We start from the raw sequence: 18205 nt of genomic DNA on the forward strand, positions 1-18205 counted from the left end.
TTATTAGTTGCTTCAGCAAGGGACCGTGTTATATTTTTATCTGTATCTGTAATATATAGCCAGGATCTGTTATAAAATCAGTACCAAAGGAAAGTACTACAAAAAATGGTGGCTAATGTATTGTTGTTATTGAACAAATGGTACTTGTAGTAACGTTCAGTAATTTACTTTCTGTTAGAAGACAATGCCTGCTTCCATATCAAAGTTTCAGTACTTTCTCTTATGGCTATACTTGTCAAGCATTTTAGGGCAAAATCTTTCACATCATCTTGAGAAGTATGTCCATTCAATCTCATGTTATCCCACAAATATAGAAATCCTCTACCAGTTAGTGGATTAGCTACCTGGATACATAATGTACCTTATTAGGTCCCATGAAGGAAGAATCTGTAGTATTCAACAAATGGGATTAAAACATTTCGTCTAAAAGTTAACAAGGAAGAAAAACAAGTAATTATTTTTAGTAACCTTGTTAAATGATCGAACATACTTCTTACCTCATGTTTCTACTGTTTTCAAATGATTATACTACCTTTTATTTGTAAGGAACTCTCGAAGTTGAGACAAGAGATTTATTCATCTCATAACCAATCCTCCAGTGGTGGAAGGACTACAATTACTACTACTAAAAAGTAATGTATTTTAATGAAATTTAATATGACTTTGGTTATTTATAATCCAAGTTACAGCATCATAATTTACATATAAGTTATATATGCATATCACTATCTCTATTATCTATCTATCTACAATTTATTTATCTATCTAATCAAAGTATTTTGTGGTAACTATGGTCTAGGACTAATGTCATCCCACTACTACGGCTAATCTCATGTAGTCTCTGCTTGTTTTTCCCCATACTAGTTTTTTTCACTCTGATTAGTGGAACAAACTATTCCCATTGCTATGTGAGCTCTAGGAATTGCCATACTACTCCTTTTCAGTGGTTCTTTCCTAAGTCTGGATAACGTTTTCACATGCTGACAATGATCCATATTCACTCAAAGACTGTGGCCAACCCTCCACAGGTCTCCTGACCTCTCTCTATCTATGTAGCTCTATCCTGTCTATTATTCTGCTCCACAAATTCTGGTTGCTTTGGCATGTTTTACTTGAAATCTTGTTACCTCAACTTGGTGAGACTGCTAGAATCTGTTTGGCTTCCCTTTCCCTATGCTGTGACCAAGGAAATAGCGAGGCATACTTAGGGCTTATGTCATTTGCTTCCCTTCTTTGTTATCTCATGCTGCCTGTGGTCCATTATTTCCAGAAATAGAAGTAATAGTTGTAAATCTTTGTACATTAACAGGGGATTTTTAAAAAGAAAACATTAAAAGTCTTGCAGAGAAAAAATTAATTTAATAAGGGGAATCAAACTAGGAGTGAATAAGTAGGAATGAATGTTATTTTCATGTGCAACTTATAAGCTAACTTCTTTTTTCTTTGTAGGTACAGGACACAATATCCAATCCTAGGACTCCTGTATGATGACTATGAATATATACCACCAAGTAGTGACACACAGACAATTGTGATTGAGAAAACAGAAGACAAATGGACCTCTGTAAGTTCACTTTAGTGATTCTAGTCCTGTTAGTATTAAAGTTCATGTATATTCTTTATATATACCAGCCTTTAAAAATTCTGGGAAAATATCAGAATGAACTAAAATTTTACAGAATTTGTATTTTTTCCTCTTAAGACTTTTCCACATTCCCCTAACTGATATATAGTAAGAGATAAGAAACTTTGAAATGATTTATACATGGAGCATTATAATTAATTATCTAAACTGTAATAAATTAGATATGATTTTACCCCAGATAGGAACACAATTAACATTGTTTTTTTAAAAAATATATTTTTATTGATTTTGTACAGAGAGGAAGAGAGAGGGATAGAGATTTAGAAACATCGATGAGAGAGAATCATTGACCAGCTGCCTCTTGCACACCTCCTACTGGGGATATGCCTGAAACCAAGGCACATGCCCCTGACCAGAATCGAACCCGGGACCCTTCAGTCCCCAAGCTGACACTCTATCCATTGAGCCAAACCAGTCTTGGCAACATTGGGTTTTATTTCCTTGCACACCTTAGGAGTGATTGAAATGGTTCTATTAAAATTTTCCAAAAACGTTACTGTTTCTGAAGCAGGTAGAAAATATTATAGATGATTATGAAGACGAATGGAAGATGGAGAAGCATGTTTTAATAATTCTTTCAATCATACGTGTCCTGTGGATTCTAAATTTTTACGATTTTGAAAGAGAAAAAAAATATGCCTGTCTTTCTAACAATATTATAGATTATTTGCCTTTAAATCCATAGTTATAATTAAACTGAAGAAGAGTACTTTAAATGTCATGTACTCTAATATCTACCTTCTACGACATTCTCCAGGATGACAAAATGATACAGACCTTAGCCTTGTTTCTATCAATATATAGTCTAATACATTAGTAAAGGGGACAATTACTAAAACCTTCTTTTACTTTTTCTTTTTTTTTCTTTTTTTATTGATTAAGGTATTACCTGTGTTCATATCTCCACATTCCCCCCCAACCCACTCACATACATGCCTTCACCCTCCAGTGTTTTGCATCCATTGGTTATGCTTATATGCATACATACAAGTTCTTCAGTTGATCTCTTACCTCCCTCCCCCTTCCCCAGCCTTCCCGCTGTAATTTGGCGGTCTAAAACCCTCTTTTTCTGAAGGACTGAAAGCTACTCTCCTAAAACTTCTACTTATTAACCTATTAACCTTTAAACTAATGAACATGAAACAAAGGGTATTTTTTTTTTTCTAGCATAGTGGTTCTCTACGAGCAGAAATTTTTCCCTTATGTTTGGAGACATTTTGTTATTGTTGTTAATCCTTATCAGAGGATATTTTTTCAATTGCTTTTCGGATAGAGTGGAAGAGAGGGAGAGAGGGAAGAGGGGAAAAAAGGGGAGAATAAAAATCTAAAATCATTTTTAAATGGGTGTGTGTGAGAGCCCAGACCAGGGGCGGGAGCAAACCTGAAACCCAGGTACATGCTTTTGACTGGGAATCGAACTCTTCAGTACACAGGCCAATGCTCAAACCACTTAGCACCACTGGAGACTATTTTTTTTTCTTTCACATCTGGATGTTGAGTACTATTGGCTCTGGTGGGTAAAGACTAGGGATGTTACAATGTATAGGACAGTCCCCCACCACAAAGAATTATCTAGCCTAACATGTTAATAGTGCCGAGTTTGACACCCTATTAACACAACAGAATGACCTTGAGGTTCTTTTCTAATTACATACTCCTATAGTACTGCCAGGAGATTGTAACAATAATTCACTGATAGTAATGGGAATGTATGATATTCCTCAAGTGCAATGGAGGAAAAAAAAAGCTGAGAATCCTAGCTTGGAAACAATACAGTATCTGACTTGAACAATTGTTAAAAATTGCTAAGGTACTAAAAGCAGATAACACTAACCTCTGGTTATTAAACTCAGGCAGTGTTTATCTTTGAGGATGGGTACTTATTGAAAGTGAGAATAAGGAAGACTACTAGGGTACTAATAGCATGCTTGTGTGTGTTTTCTTTTTAATCTGGGTGATGGCTGCATGTGCTCAGTTTGGGAAAATTCATTCAGTTGTACACTAATATGTGCACTTTTTTCTACATGTTTATGATACTTCAATAAAAGTCTTAAAATGCTCAAATATGCCACAAGGTACAATATATAAACATATAAATATATAAATGTCAATCAATTACAGAATGCTTTGAAGAAAATTTAAAATTTTATAGTTATTGGCAATTTGGAGGCAGATTTATGGTTAATAAAATACTATATTTATATAGTTCATAAATAACTGCAGGTGTAAAGTTAATAAAATTAAGCATCTATTAAATAACCCCTTTTAAAAATTACCTTTTGATTGAACAAACTCAACTATTTGATTTAAAAAACAATTGCAAAATTGTTTATCTTTGAAGCCCTTTTCAAACTACAATTAGGCCATCAATCTTGTATAAATGGTTGTCTATCATCAAAAAAACCAATCGACATTTAGTAACCCAAAAATAAAAATAATTTGAGTTTTGACATATGTTGTGTTTCTTAGGTCATTAATTACTTGAGAGTTACTAATTACTACTTGTTAATTAATAAAGGGTACCTAATAGCCCAAAAACCACATGAGCAGCAAGGGCAAGTCAGTATAGGATTTAAAATTTGTCACTGAGGATTATTTAATGTTGAAACTTAAGGCTAAAAAGCAATTGCTGCTACTAACTATATGTGCCCCAGAGATTACATCAATGTGAAGATCTGTCAAATAAAGAGTATACAGAATGGTAGTCATTACTACTGTTATCATTAAAAATGTGTAGCAATAAATACTAAACTTGATAACTTAAAGGACTAGATACTGATAGTTCAAAATCTATATTTAACAATTAGAATTTTGGATATATTTAACATCTAAATATGACACCAAGGGAGAACTCTACTAAATCATCCCTCTCTAATGCTTAAAGTAATTTGAAATATATACCTATACTAAAGTCAGACAAATCACTGTATCATTAAATATACATATAAAAGAGCACCATACAAACAGAGTGGGTTTCCTTTGGTTTTATATCTATCAATTTAAATCATTTTTCAAAACTGTGTTCATACCATGACAATGTCTAAAATGAATTATTAGCCAGTTGTGCCCTGACCGGTTTGGCTCAGTGGATAGAGTGTCAGCCTGTGGACTGAAAGTCCCAGGTTCGATTCTGGTCAAGGGCATGTACCTTGGTTGCAGGCACATCCCCAGTGGGGAGTGTGCAGGAGGCAGCTGATTGATGTTTTTCTCTCATCGATGTTTCTGACACACTATCCCTCTCCCTTCCTCTCTGTAAAAAATCAGTAAAAAATATATTTTAACAAAATTATTAGCCAGTTGTAAACTAACTTTTTTTTTTTCCCTTCTAGCCATAAACGACTGACTCTCCAACTCAGAAGAAGTTTCTGGGGGGTTTGCATCGGTACTTTGATTTTTCCATAACAAAAGGCCAATCAAAATTTTGAACCATGGCACAACCCAGTGAATCGAATGGAATGAAATAGTCCTGAAGATGAGTTTCTCCAACTATTTATGAGGCCTGAATCCACATTCTTGTATTAATATAGCAATATATCACTTATTTAAACTTCCATAGCAGTCAATATAGAACATAATTCACTATTTTTCAATAAAATGCTTCCTAGGTACTGAATTAATTTGTTGGGGTAGAAATTTTACAAGTTATTCCACTAGAAGATATTCTCTGATATTAGATATGCAATTCAGCTACAAGGATTGATACTGTTTATTACCAAAAAAAAAAAAAAATAGGCAAAGACTATTGAATTTTTTTTTTTTTTAAGTTTAGTGCATGGTCTATACAGTATATATTTGTGTTTTTTTCACATTGAATCTTATGACTAAAACAGCTGCTTCATTACATGCTATTTATACCTTTTAGAGACATAACTAATTGAAGGGTGATGGTTAGCTTCATTAAGTAGGGAAGTGGGATAATATTTTTTAAATAAAAAATCCACTAACTTGCACCTTGTACTATTATGGTTCTAAGTACATATCAATGGCTTGGCAAATCTGTTCTTTCAAAGCATAACAGCCTCCAAATGGAGCTCACCCACTTCCTTGAAAACATATAACAATATATTGTAGTAGTGGGTAGAAAGAAGGTAGACATTTTTATAGAATATATAATGTGACATTGAAATATTGCATAAAGGCTTAAAAAATAAAAACAAGCAACAAATTATTGATATCTGCATCTAAATTGGGATAAAGAGCTTTTGTAGTAATTTCTGAACTTAGTTGTTCGATTAATTCGATTTGAATGACCTTACAAAGTGAACAAAAGTATTTTCTAAGTATATTAGTATAAAGGAATGAAATTTCTTAATTTCAAGCACTCTGCTTAAAGTTAAGAATTAGCAAAAATTAAAATTTTTGCCTTTGACAAAATATAGATTAAGGCAACAAGTATATTTGGGTTACATTTGAATAAGCTTTTGAATTGAAATATCTGTGCAAATATCTGTATAGAACTTGTCATGCTTTATAATTATACTTTAATAATTATTCATTATACTATGTTAAGATAGGAACAGATGAGGCACTACACTAAATCAAGCCATATTAAGAAAGATGCTTTTAATACTCATAACTTTCAAATAGGTTTTGATTCAAAGCTAAAAGCCTTATTTTGTTATCTTAATACTTTGACTAAAAGGTCAAGCTCTTTAAAATGGATTGACACAATTCCAATTTTATCAATATTGTGTGATAGAAAATGTTAATATTTTTCATGAGCTATATAGTCCTTACATTTTTCCCCTTGGTTTGGGAACAACAGGGCAGTTTCCCTTCTGTTAACTACTCATATATGTAACTGTAAGAAAATTATGCCATGTTACCTAGCTATTACATATGATACAAATGGAAGTTTTTAGTAGCCTAATAGAAAACTGCCACCATAACTGTTTGAAAATTAGAACTGTAATTTTTCCCAAATAACAATGCATAACTCCAGGCAGTTAAGAAGTCAGCATGTCATTGGCTTACTTGATCTAAGCATAGTGATTGAATGGAGTTGTCATAACAAAGTACTTATTGCACTTAATAAATTTAAATGTATGTATTTCTTTTCCAATTTGTAACTAAAATAAATAAAAATAGTAGTTATTTCTTTTCCCTCATAAGTTTCGCACAGCTTCTCTCTGAAACTTGGAAAAAAAAATGTTGTTGAGTGAGAAATGCCTATTAACTACTTTATATTTGAGTATGTTTCACTTTAGGTGTCAAATAAAATGAAGATTGCAAGAAATGCAAGACAAGTTATTTAAAGTGTCTAAATAAAATATTTGAAATATCTGTATGGTCTTTGTGGAAGTTCTAGTAAGAAACAACAGGATAGATTTTTACCTTAGCTATACATTTTTGTCAGGAAGTTGCTATCATGTGAATATTTATGTTAGAACTAAAAGTATCCCTCTAACTGTAAAAAAAAAAAAAAAAAAAAAAAAAAAGGCCTGATGTGAACTATTAGTGACAACAATTCAACATAGTTGGATCTCTGATTGTTGCAGGTTTCTGATTTAAAAGCTGAGTCTTACAAACCTAGTCTTCTAATTTTCATAACTCACTTATAGCAAATATGATTCCATAAAGCATTCTTTCCATCCCTGTAATAGTATTCTTTACTGTAATACCTTTCTTAATACAAACAGTACAAAAGGATTAAAATAAAGTTTAAAAATTTTCATCTTACCCCCCAATTTGGATTACCTAAACAAAAAGCCATTCTCACTTCTTTCTCATTATTGTAACCTACAAAGATTTATAGACATAATTCTTTTGCAAGTAAGAAAACTTCTCTACAAGGTATCTTTCTACCATCACACACCATTATTAAATTTATTGGATTTTATAGTACTTTCTGTTTAATAAAAATATAAAGTATTTCATGCTGATACTAGGATAAAATAATAAACATGTTTTAAATTAAATAATATAATAAATAATTTCATATTTTAATAAAAATTTTAATATTTAGTGTCAAAATAAGACATTCATCTTTTGAGTCTACAAAAGAACACTAGAATTGCTAAATGAAATAATTATATGATAGCCAGGCAGCCTTGGTAACTTTCTTGGACTGGTCTCTTGTAGATGAGATGCTATGTCCAGGGTCTTTGGTTTGGTCTCCCAACCTATTACATTAAAATAACTAGAGGTCCAGTGTACAAAATTCGTGCAGGGGGGTGTGTGTCTCTCAGTCCAGCCTGCACCCTCTCTGATCTGGGATCCCTCCAGGGATGTCTGACTGCCTGTTTAGGCCCGATCCCGATTGGGCCTAAACAAGCAGACAGATATCCCTCTCACAATCCAGGACTGCTGGCTCCCAACTGATCGCCTGCCTGCCTTCCTGATTGCCCCTAAAAGCTTCTGCCTGCCAGCCTTATCACCTCCTAACCATTCCCCTGCCAGCCTGATTTATGCCTAACTGCTCCCCTGCCAGCCTGATTGCCCATAACTGCCCTCCCCTACATGCCTGGTCCCCCCAACTGCTCTCCTCTACAGGCCTGGGGACCCCCAACTGCCCTTCCCTGCAAAATTGGTCACCCCAAACTTCCCTCCTCTGCTGGTCTAGTCACCCCCTAACTTCCCTAATCTGCTGGCTTGATCAGCCCAAAATGCCCTCCCTTGCAGGCCTGTTCCCTCCCAACTGTCCTCCCCTGCTGGCCATCTTGTGGTGGGCATCTTGTGTCCACATGGGGGCAGCCATCTTGTGTGTTGGAGTGATGGTCAATCTGCATATTACTCTCTTATTAGATAGGACAAGAGGCCTGGTGCATGGGTGGGGGCCAGCTGGTTTGCCCTAAAGGGTGTCCTGGATCAGAGTGGGGGTACCCTTGGGCCATGGGGCGGCCTGGGTGAGGAGCCTGTGGAGGTTTGCAGGCTGGCCACGCCCCCCAAAAATCCCAAGCAGAGGCCCTGGTATCTGGGATTTATTTATCTTCTATAATTGAAACTTTGTAGCCTTCAGAAGAGGCCAGAGCAGGCAAGGAACTTGGCTTCCTCCATTGCTTGGGAAACCCAAGCCTCCTGCTTGCTCCATGGCCATAGCCATCTTGGTTGGGTTAATTTGCATACTTGCTCCTGATTGGCTAGTGTGAGTGGCTTGTGGGTGTAGCTGAAATACGATCAATTTGCATACTACTTTTATTAGATAGGCTTATTATTAAATTTTATGTTCCAGTGATCCTCTGTTAAGGAATAGCTTTTGCAATATAACACTGCGATTCAGTATCTGGTTTGCTAACACAATCAATGTTAGATGCTCCTAGCTAATGTGTGCCAAGATATAATACTTCAGAGCAATTTCTTAAAATAGGAGAGTATATAAGCTTTATGAGGTAGTTGCCTAAAGGAGTCTGATGAGCTAGCCATGTTATGAGTAGTTGTTATTGGGACCTAGTATGACAGGGTTTTGGGGTCAGAGAGGTGGTTATTGGGACTTACATATGGGCAAAATGGGATAGCTTAAATATTGCCAATTGGTCTAAATTTTAAAATGAAGCAGAATTCTCTTTGAAATAGTTATCTGGGTAATGTTCAAAGAGAAAACTAAACAACTGGAACAAAGCAGGTGAAAATATTTTTCATTTGGAATTATCTACCCTGAAAGCATCACAATTTCTTTTCCAGAGCCTCTAAACTACCAATAACACTAGCCAGTGATTATCTAGGATCCAAGTTTCTAAGACACCTTCTTAAACCAGTATCAAATTTACAAGCTAATTATTTTTAAAGAACAGAATGGAGCTGAGCAAAGTTGGAAATATTCTCTAATCCAATTATGTTCTAGAGCACTGATTTAGTTCTGTATTTTCTCCAAAAGAATCCCTATTAAAAGCTAAAAAACCTTATTGGATAGAATTAGGCCAGATTTATTTTTATTCTCACCAACATATCTGAACAAGATATCTGAACAAGAGGATTATTTTGTTCCTCTGACTTTTTGTGAGATGAGTCTTTTTCCCCCTGTAAATAGGCATATTTAAGATTAAGAATTTTACAAAATTAACGCCAAGAAATCTATGGCATTTCTGTTTCACCAATAGTGAACTTACAGAAAAAGAGACTAAAACAGCAATCTCATTTACCATCACACCTAGGAATAAATTTAAGTAAGTAAAATACCTATATGTGGAATACTACAGGACACTGGGGGAAAAAAGATAGAGGAAGACATAAACAGATGGAAGAACATACCATGTTCATGGACTGGTAGAAACAACATTATTAAAATGTCCATACTACGCAAAACTATCTATAGATTCAATGCACTCCCCATTAAAATACCAATGGCATATTTCACAGACCTAGAAAGAACTCTCCAAAAATGCATCTGGAATAAAAAAAGACCCCAAATAGCCATAGCAATCCTGAGAAAAAAGAACAAAGGAGGTGGGATCTCAATACCAGACTTCAAGCTGTATTACAAAGCCACTGTTCTCAAAACAGCCTGGTACTGGCATAAGAACAGACTTATAGACCAATGGAATAGAATAAAGAACCTAGATATTGACTGAGACAAAGCAGGTATGAACATACAGTGGAGTCAAGATAGTCTCTTCAATAAATGGTGTTGGGAAAATTGGACAGATACAAACAAAAAATGAAACTAGACCACCAAATTACACCATACACAATGGATCAAGGACTTAAACATAAGACAGGAAACCATAAAGTTACTAGAGGAATCCACAGGCAGCAAAATCTCAGACATATGCCGAAGCAATTTCTTCACAGATACCAATCCTAGGGCAATGGAAACTAAAGAGAAAATAAACAAATGGACTACATCACAATAAAAAGCTTTTGCACAGCAAAAGAAACCATAAAAAAATCAATAAGAAAGCCCACTGCATGGGAGAACATATTTGCAAATGTTATCACTGATTAAGGTTTAATCTCCAACATCTACAGGGAACTTATACAAGTTAATAAAAGATAAATGATTCAATAAAAAAATGGGCAAAGGACCTAAATAGGATCTTTATGAAAGAAGATAGAAGGACAAGAGACACATGAAAACATCCTCAAAGTCACTAATTATCTGAGAGATGGAAATCAAAACGACAATGAGATACCATCTCACACCTGCCAGAATGGCTATCATCAACAAATCAAGAAATGACAAGTGCTGGCAAGGAGGCAGAGAAAAAGGAACCCTCGTGCACTGCTGGTGGGAATGCAGACCGGTGCAGCCTGTGAACAGTATGGAGTTTCCTCAAAAAATTAAAAATGGGACTCCCATTTGTCCCAGTGATCCCACTTCTAGGAATATATACCAAGAAACTAGAAATATGAATCAGAAAGGACATATGCACCCCTATGTTCATAGCAGCACAATTCACCATAGCTACGATTTGGAAACAGCCTAATTGCCCATCACCAGATGAGTGAATTAGAAAAGTATGGTACATGTACACAATGGAATACTACGCTGTTATAAAAAGAAGGCATTCTTACCCTTTGCAGCAGTATGGATAGAGCTGGAGAGCATTATATTAAGTGAAATAAGGCAGATAATGAAAGAAAAATAGCATATGATCTCACTCATTTATGGAAAATAAAGAATATTATAACCTGATGAACAAAAACATAGATACAGAGGCAGTAAAGCTTCAAACAGAATGTCAAATTACAGTGGGAAGTCTGAGGAGTTTGGGGAGGAGAGGAAAGAGATCAACCAAAGGACTTGTATTCATGTATATAAGCACAGCCACTGGACATAAGACACAGGGGGCGTGGGATGAGGGCATGTGACAGGGGTTAGAGGAGGCTGGGGGAAGGTCAATGGGGGGAAAAAAGGAGATATATGTACTACAATATGTAATATCTTAAGCAATAAAATATTGTAAATAAGATGTATATTGCTCTTAGTAACATAATTTTAGATTCATTTCTCAGGATTGTGTTACTTAAACAGGTTAAGAATATTTTGTTGTCTATAATATTAAATATCAAGTGTTAAGATGGGCACTTTTATAGCATTTTGTCATAGTTTTAGCAAAAGTTTGTGTTTTTGAGGAATAATCATGTCATAATCATTATAATTCTTTAACTTCTTAACTCATATTGTTGCTAAAGATCAAAATTCTACATGTTAACCTGCAGACTAAATGCCCAAGAGCAACTTTAAGTGAAAAGGCTCTTAATAAAGAATGAACATTATAGCAAAAAAAAAAAACTTTAAATAAATTTGTACAACCTTGAAGTGCAATAAATGCTTTTTATTGTATGCTCATTTCAATGAGTAACATTTAGAAATAATCCCACGTAACAGAGACAATCTTATTTTACAGCGTGTACATCATTTACAGTCACATAACACACAATTTTAGATTTTCCAAATTTAATATTCTGAAGTTAAGAAAGATAAAAAATTTATTCTCAAGAAACTGATTCTTATCTGGTGCAAAAACAGAAAGGTGAACATTAGTTGAAATACAAAGCCACAATATAGCATGAAGTAAAATTACATTTTAATAATGTTGAACAGCTGAGTGTAAACATGAAGCAACTAAAACTTAAGAGTACACATCATATGCAATACATTTATGAGCAGAATTTCATTAAATTTCTTTAAACCAGCTTTTTATATTAAGCGCCATTTTGAATTCCAGCATGCTAACACAAAGCGTTAAAGGGATGCATATTTTAAATTTATACACTGTAAACTGAATATCCACTGCTGAATTCTATTGGCAGCACAGTGTTTTGTTAAATACTGCATAAACACTGCCTCATATTGAAAATGCATGTTAATTATATGGTATATATAGAGAGATTTTAAAAATCAAAAATTTCAAGAATGGCATAAAATTGCACCTTTAAACATTAGAGCAAGTAAGGCTAGAACCATCACACTTGCTGTCCCTAAAAAGAAAAACACTAAACATTATAATCTTTAAGAAAACTGTGTTTTCTCAATTTAATCTTTAGATCATTAAGAAATATAGTGCTAACTTTGCAACACTACTGGTTGCATACGTTTTAGAAAGCCATATTTGACTCAAATATATGCTTGTCATATATGCCATAATGAACAATAATCAACTCAAACAGCATAAAAAAGGGAACTTTAATCCTTAAACTTTCTATATTTTAAACATCCTGTCCTGTGATAAAATTTTAGCAGCTCTGAAATTCTTTTTAATATTATTGAATTAATCTAACCTGATTTTCAATGAAAGTTATTTTAATGGATAAACTTTTAGATTTCTGAAATTCAATTTCCAGGTACCATATAAAAGGCTCAATGACAAAATGCCTGATGGATGACTGCATTTTACTTCCCACCCCATTTCTAAAATTGCATAAAAGTGAGGCTTGTCATAGCAAAGCATTGCTAAACTCTTAAATTACATAAGATTTTTTCTTTTCAGAATCATGTCTCTAGTATGATCAGCCAAATAAAGTCATTGTGTTTGCTCTTCCTTTCTGACATTTATGCATATAATCCTATTAAATTGACACTTAATAGGTTTTCCTATTATCATTCTATGGTACTTCTTAAATTCTTTAAGTAGTTTTCAAAGGGTTATGAGATACCCTGTCAATTCAAATGTTTTTAATACAAAGAATGTAAAGTTATGATTTAATATCAAGTTCATAACCAGATGAAAAAGTTTATGAAGTTTTACTGTCATGTAGCATATCATATTTTCCAGAGTTTATTTCTTAATATTGGTCTTATTACATAAGAGCTTCCTTGTGGTGCCTCATAATATGCTGATTTTTTTCTGATGGTCTTCGGAATCCTTTTTTGCAGAATTCACATCTGTGTGGATAGTCTTTTGTATGTATTGATATCACATGTCGTTTAAAGCCAGATGCATCTGTTGTACTGTACTCACAATACTCACATTGGTAAATCTTCCTTCCAGTGTGGGTCTTCATATGCTTTTTGAGCTCGTTTTGTTGTCTGAACCCTCTCTTGCACCTTTTACACTTCAATGACTGATCCTTAGTATGAACTGAAAGGATATGACCACTAAGAATAAAAGGATCTGATGTTTTAAAGTCACAGTGCCTACACTGATGAATCTTCCTACCCTTATGGATATCACTATGCTTTTTGAGCTCAGAAGGACGATGGAAACCTTTATCACAGACCTCACATTTGTGAGGAAAATCCTTAGTGTGGACAGATATGATGTGCCGCTTTAGGTCACTTGAGTTGGTGCTCTTATGGTCACAATGAGGACACTGGTGCGTCTTATGTCCTTGAAACAAATCCAGATGGCGTTGAAGCTCCCTTTCATCACCAAATGCCTGGGGACAATGCTCACATTTATATGGCAAATTGTTACCATGCTTAGACTTAATGTGAGTTTTCAGATTTGATTGATCTGCACACCTGAAAACACAATACTGACATTGATATGGCTTCTCACCAGTATGGGTTCTCATGTGTTTTCTGAGTTCAGAAGGATGTCGAAAGCCCTTCCCACACTCAACACAAACATGTGGAAAATTCTTGCTGTGAACAGCCAGTAAATGTCTGTTTAACAGTCCTTGTTCTGCAGTTTCATAGTCACAGTATTTGCATTTGTGCATCTTCGGCTCCTTATCTCTTAGTATAAGTTTATTTGAATTCAGTGGACTAGCCTCTCTGTATCTTCGTGTATATTCTGTAAATTCATGGGTTTTGTCAACTTTGTTTATAAGCTTATGGCTTTCTAAGTGGTTATGGAAACTCACTTTCTTGTTAGTTGTAAAGTCACAATCTGTACACTGATATTTTTTTCTCATCAAATGATCAGGATGATTCTTCATGTGTCTTTTCAAGAATCCCCTTGATTTAAACTTTTTTGTGCAAATATGGCAAGGGTATACTGTCAAGGGCTGTCCATCAGGGCCTATTATAACAGCTAGATTAAAAAAATAGGGAAGTTATGACATTAGGCAGTTTAAAAATATTTTACAACAAAAGCACCAAAATTAGCCAATAATCACACTGAGAACTATACTAGTGGAATAAAATCTTCTAAGATAAAATGCACATTAAAAGCAATTGATGATAAAGTAGTCCACTAAAAATTAATGAGCAGCACTCTGCTATATATAATATTATTCATCTGCCAAAATACTATATCACATGCATTTGTAAACTAGAAACAGGCACCCTTTATTGTTAAACCAACTTGACAATTCCCTTTAAAACACCATTTGGGTAAAAAACAAACAATTATAGTTTTATTAAGTACAAGTCAAACACGTTTAAAGAAACACAACTACTTAGATCAAACACAAACAGGTATGTGGGAGTAGAGCTATACTATAAACAACTGATATATTCTTCAGTTACAAAAAAATAACTCCACTTTTCAAATCATTATAATATTAACAAAGCAAAGTATTAGTATTTTACCTGTTTGCCACTGCCTCATTTCTCCTCTTCTCCTCTTCTTGGGTTTTTGTTTAAGTACTTTATTTGTATTAATGCCATCACAAATTTGAATGTACTGTGCTGCTGTACTATTTCTGTTTTCTAATGTTGAGTCCAAAGTATTTTCTGAAAAATTGATACAAAATTAAAATACATATATTTATACATTTTTATTTTGTTAGATGAATTACAAGAGATGACATGGCATTAAGTTGTCCTTATGGTACTGAATTTAACGTTGTGGTATTACATTTCACAAAGTATACCTACATTATTCCTCTTTTACATTCTTACATAAACACACATGCTTATGCAAACACTTTAAATAAGATATTACATGAAATTAATTTTAAAATATCCCAATTTATTATCCTAAAGAAATAAACTGATGAGGTGAATATAATATAAAAAGTTGTTATGAACCTAAACAAAATCTTGGCATCAGATCAATTTATCACCAATGAAGGCTGATGAAATTAAAGAGATTTAGAAAAGAAATACATGTGTCAGTGAATCTATATAGTCATGGTAACTATGTGTAACACATAACAAACATCTCTTATATATAAGCTTTAGAATAGTTTACTTGATGTGAAAAATATTAAGATTTATTTTAAGATAGATGTGGCAGGCAATTAAGATAGATGTGTCAGTGTATTCAGTGTAAACAGAATAAAGCACTTAATAAAATCTCAGTTCTCACAAATCTGCTGTTATGCAATTTAGTTTAAAAATCTAGACCTACAAAACACCGCAGATTATATGCTCCAATTTTTGCCTCTTAGCAATTCCTCTGAAATCTACATTTCAATATAGTCAAATACCTCCTAAAGATTAAAATTGAATAGACATACAATTTATCATAAGAAAAAGTCTCTGCTTAAGAAAATGAACTATTAACCATGGTATAACACTATATAGAGTGTGTTAAAATAACAAAAAATTAAGCTGACACATGGGTTTTATCTAACAATTACATAAATCTACTGGCTGTGATAAAAAAAAAAAAATAGTCTGTCCCCAAAAAGATATTAAAAAATAGTTGATATCATGGACAATTTTTACAGTTCTGTCAAAATAATTTATATATTTTTCCATAGCAGCCTTTTATAAAGAATGTGGTAAGTTGCCTGGTATTTGTATTTTAAAGTAAATGCAAATTAACTGCACTCACAGAATAATACAAATTATTTATGTATTTAATAAATAGGCAAATTCCTATGTAAATAATGAAATATGGTCAGGCAAGTAAAAGCCCCCAAAATGTGTTTGTACACATCTATACTAATAATAGAAGAATATGCAAATTGGCCAGGATGCCGTAATGTATTATAACAACCAAACAGCAGGGACCTGAGCCTGCATAACGCCTGGCAGGGGACCTCTGGCTGCCCCCCGCCCCTGCCCAGCAGCATTCAACAGAAAACCTCAGACTGTGCCACCCCACCCCCCAGCCCCCGCTTTGGCACTGGGCTAGGGGACCTGAGGCTGCACTCTCCTTGAGGGGCTTGACAGAGGTGGAGCAGGCCGGGTCTGAGTCTAACCCAATGGGGGTGGGGCTGGTCAGGTCTGGGACCCCTGTGTTTTCATAGCCCATGCAGGTGGTGGGCGGGAATTGACTCTAGGTCCCACTGCATGCCCCAGACTCTGGCAGGAAGATTTTCATGTATATTTTACTAATTTTTTTCATCTCTGACACTTCTATTATAGAGAAAGGGCAAATAGCAATATTAAAATATTTCCTCTAATTAATTCCCTTTTATATGCGCATGAATTTTGTGCACCTGGCCACTAGTAAACTAATAACTCTCCATCTGCCAAACATATACAAAATTGTATTTTTTGATGTACAACTCACATATAAAGCTCTCTCACCTGATGCTTGACAATCTTCATATCTTCTTGAAACTCTTCTTTCATCTACTAAAAAAAAACAAAAAAACAAAACAAACAAACAAAAAAGACTAATTAAAATTGAAGATTTTCAATGAAAGACTCTTGAATGAATATACCTTTAGAAAAATCAAGTTAAGATAAATTAATACATTTGAACAAAATTTTTCAGAATATTCATGGACCATCTTATAAATTAAGGAATGAAATAAAATAGAAAGAAAAAAATAACTTGATAAATTTAATTTTTATAATCTGGACTTTTATTCCTTTTCAAATACTCAAACTCTTATTACTTGTGGTGTTAAAACATGAAAATACGATTTCCAAAATGGCAAGGATCAATTTTCAAAGGCTATCCCTATTTTAGAAAAATCAAAAAAATTTATGGCACTTACTTATATAGGTAGGATTTAAAATAAATCCTATTTAAAAAACACAATGCATTAAGCAAGGTTCATTTTAAATAGCACAATACATCTGGTAGGAAAATCATGTAGTTAACTAGAGATGAATCAATCTAAAGCAATACTACTAATAAAAGCATAATATGCATATCGACCAAATGGCCCAAAAGTGGAATGACTATTCAGATGAAGCATTGGGCCTCTAGTTTTATATTAGCCAATTCATAAAGGGTATTAGCACAGCATATTTAATGACTTAAAGGCTGATCAAATAGATATGTTATGTACTTATCAGGTAAAAAAAAAAATGCCAGTGTCTTACCATATGCCTCAGCCCAGGCAACAGGGGCAATTGTTTTATTAACATCAGAGTCCTCAAGCTCAGTTTCAGGGAGATAAGTTCCTTCCTCTTCCCCTACAATGACTTCCATATAAACTTCATCTGCAATTTCAGAATTTTAGAAATAACTGCTTGTTTATAACCCTAAATATTTAATAAATGGGTAAAAATTCCAAACAATTTAAATCCTTTAAGTTTCATTATTTCAATTTGGCTAATTTAAAAATCACAATGGGTAATTTAGAAACTAGTGCCACTGGGAGAAAATAATTTATTAATTATTTTTCTCCTCTTGGAACCTAGTCCTATAAAAATGGCTTTTAGATTATATAAAATATGTGTGCTTAAAATATACTGACTGGTTTTATAGTCCATTGGCATAACTTTATTAAAAAGATTGTATTCCATAATTCTGCCTGATAGTTCTTTGGAACTCAGAAAGCATTTCTCATAGCATCAATACTAGAAAAGTGGTCCATGATATCTCACATATTGCAACTCATATACGGTACTGTGTAGTCAATGAAAAATGGTCAAAAATATTA

The 18205-nt window shown here is 33.9% G+C and overlaps 2 protein-coding genes across 15 annotated transcripts in view; one reads left to right on the plus strand and one right to left on the minus strand.

Annotated features, from left to right (window-relative positions):
• Positions 1 to 6452, plus strand: part of POF1B (POF1B actin binding protein) — a 61714-nt gene extending 55262 nt beyond the window's left edge. For 3 of the 4 annotated variants that reach the window (XM_036439791.1, XM_036439789.1, XM_036439790.1), the window contains 3 exons: positions 547 to 632; positions 1450 to 1564; positions 4975 to 6452. In XM_036439791.1, the coding sequence (XP_036295684.1) occupies positions 547 to 632; positions 1450 to 1564; positions 4975 to 4980 (207 nt within the window). In that variant the 3' untranslated portion in view covers positions 4981 to 6452. Of the gene's footprint in view, positions 1 to 546; positions 633 to 1449; positions 1765 to 4974 lie in introns of those variants that run through there. The other variant, XM_036439788.1, reaches the window with a different exon arrangement.
• A 5392-nt stretch (positions 6453 to 11844) lies between these two features.
• ZNF711 (zinc finger protein 711) overlaps positions 11845 to 18205 on the minus strand; it is a 37528-nt gene continuing 31167 nt past the window's right edge. For 6 of the 11 annotated variants that reach the window (XM_045582366.1, XM_045582362.1, XM_045582365.1 and 3 more), the window contains 4 exons: positions 17643 to 17762; positions 16896 to 16943; positions 15003 to 15146; positions 11845 to 14502 (listed from right to left, as the gene is read on the minus strand). In XM_045582366.1, coding sequence (XP_045438322.1) covers positions 13325 to 14502; positions 15003 to 15146; positions 16896 to 16943; positions 17643 to 17762 — 1490 coding nt within the window. In that variant the 3' untranslated portion in view covers positions 11845 to 13324. Of the gene's footprint in view, positions 14503 to 15002; positions 15149 to 16895; positions 16944 to 17642; positions 17763 to 18205 lie in introns of all 11 variants that reach the window. The other 5 variants (XM_045582367.1, XM_036439800.2, XM_036439798.2 and 2 more) reach the window with 5 other exon arrangements.

Source organism: Pipistrellus kuhlii, unplaced genomic scaffold (assembly GCF_014108245.1).
Source record: "Pipistrellus kuhlii isolate mPipKuh1 unplaced genomic scaffold, mPipKuh1.p scaffold_m20_p_16, whole genome shotgun sequence".
NCBI lineage: Eukaryota > Metazoa > Chordata > Mammalia > Chiroptera > Vespertilionidae > Pipistrellus > Pipistrellus kuhlii.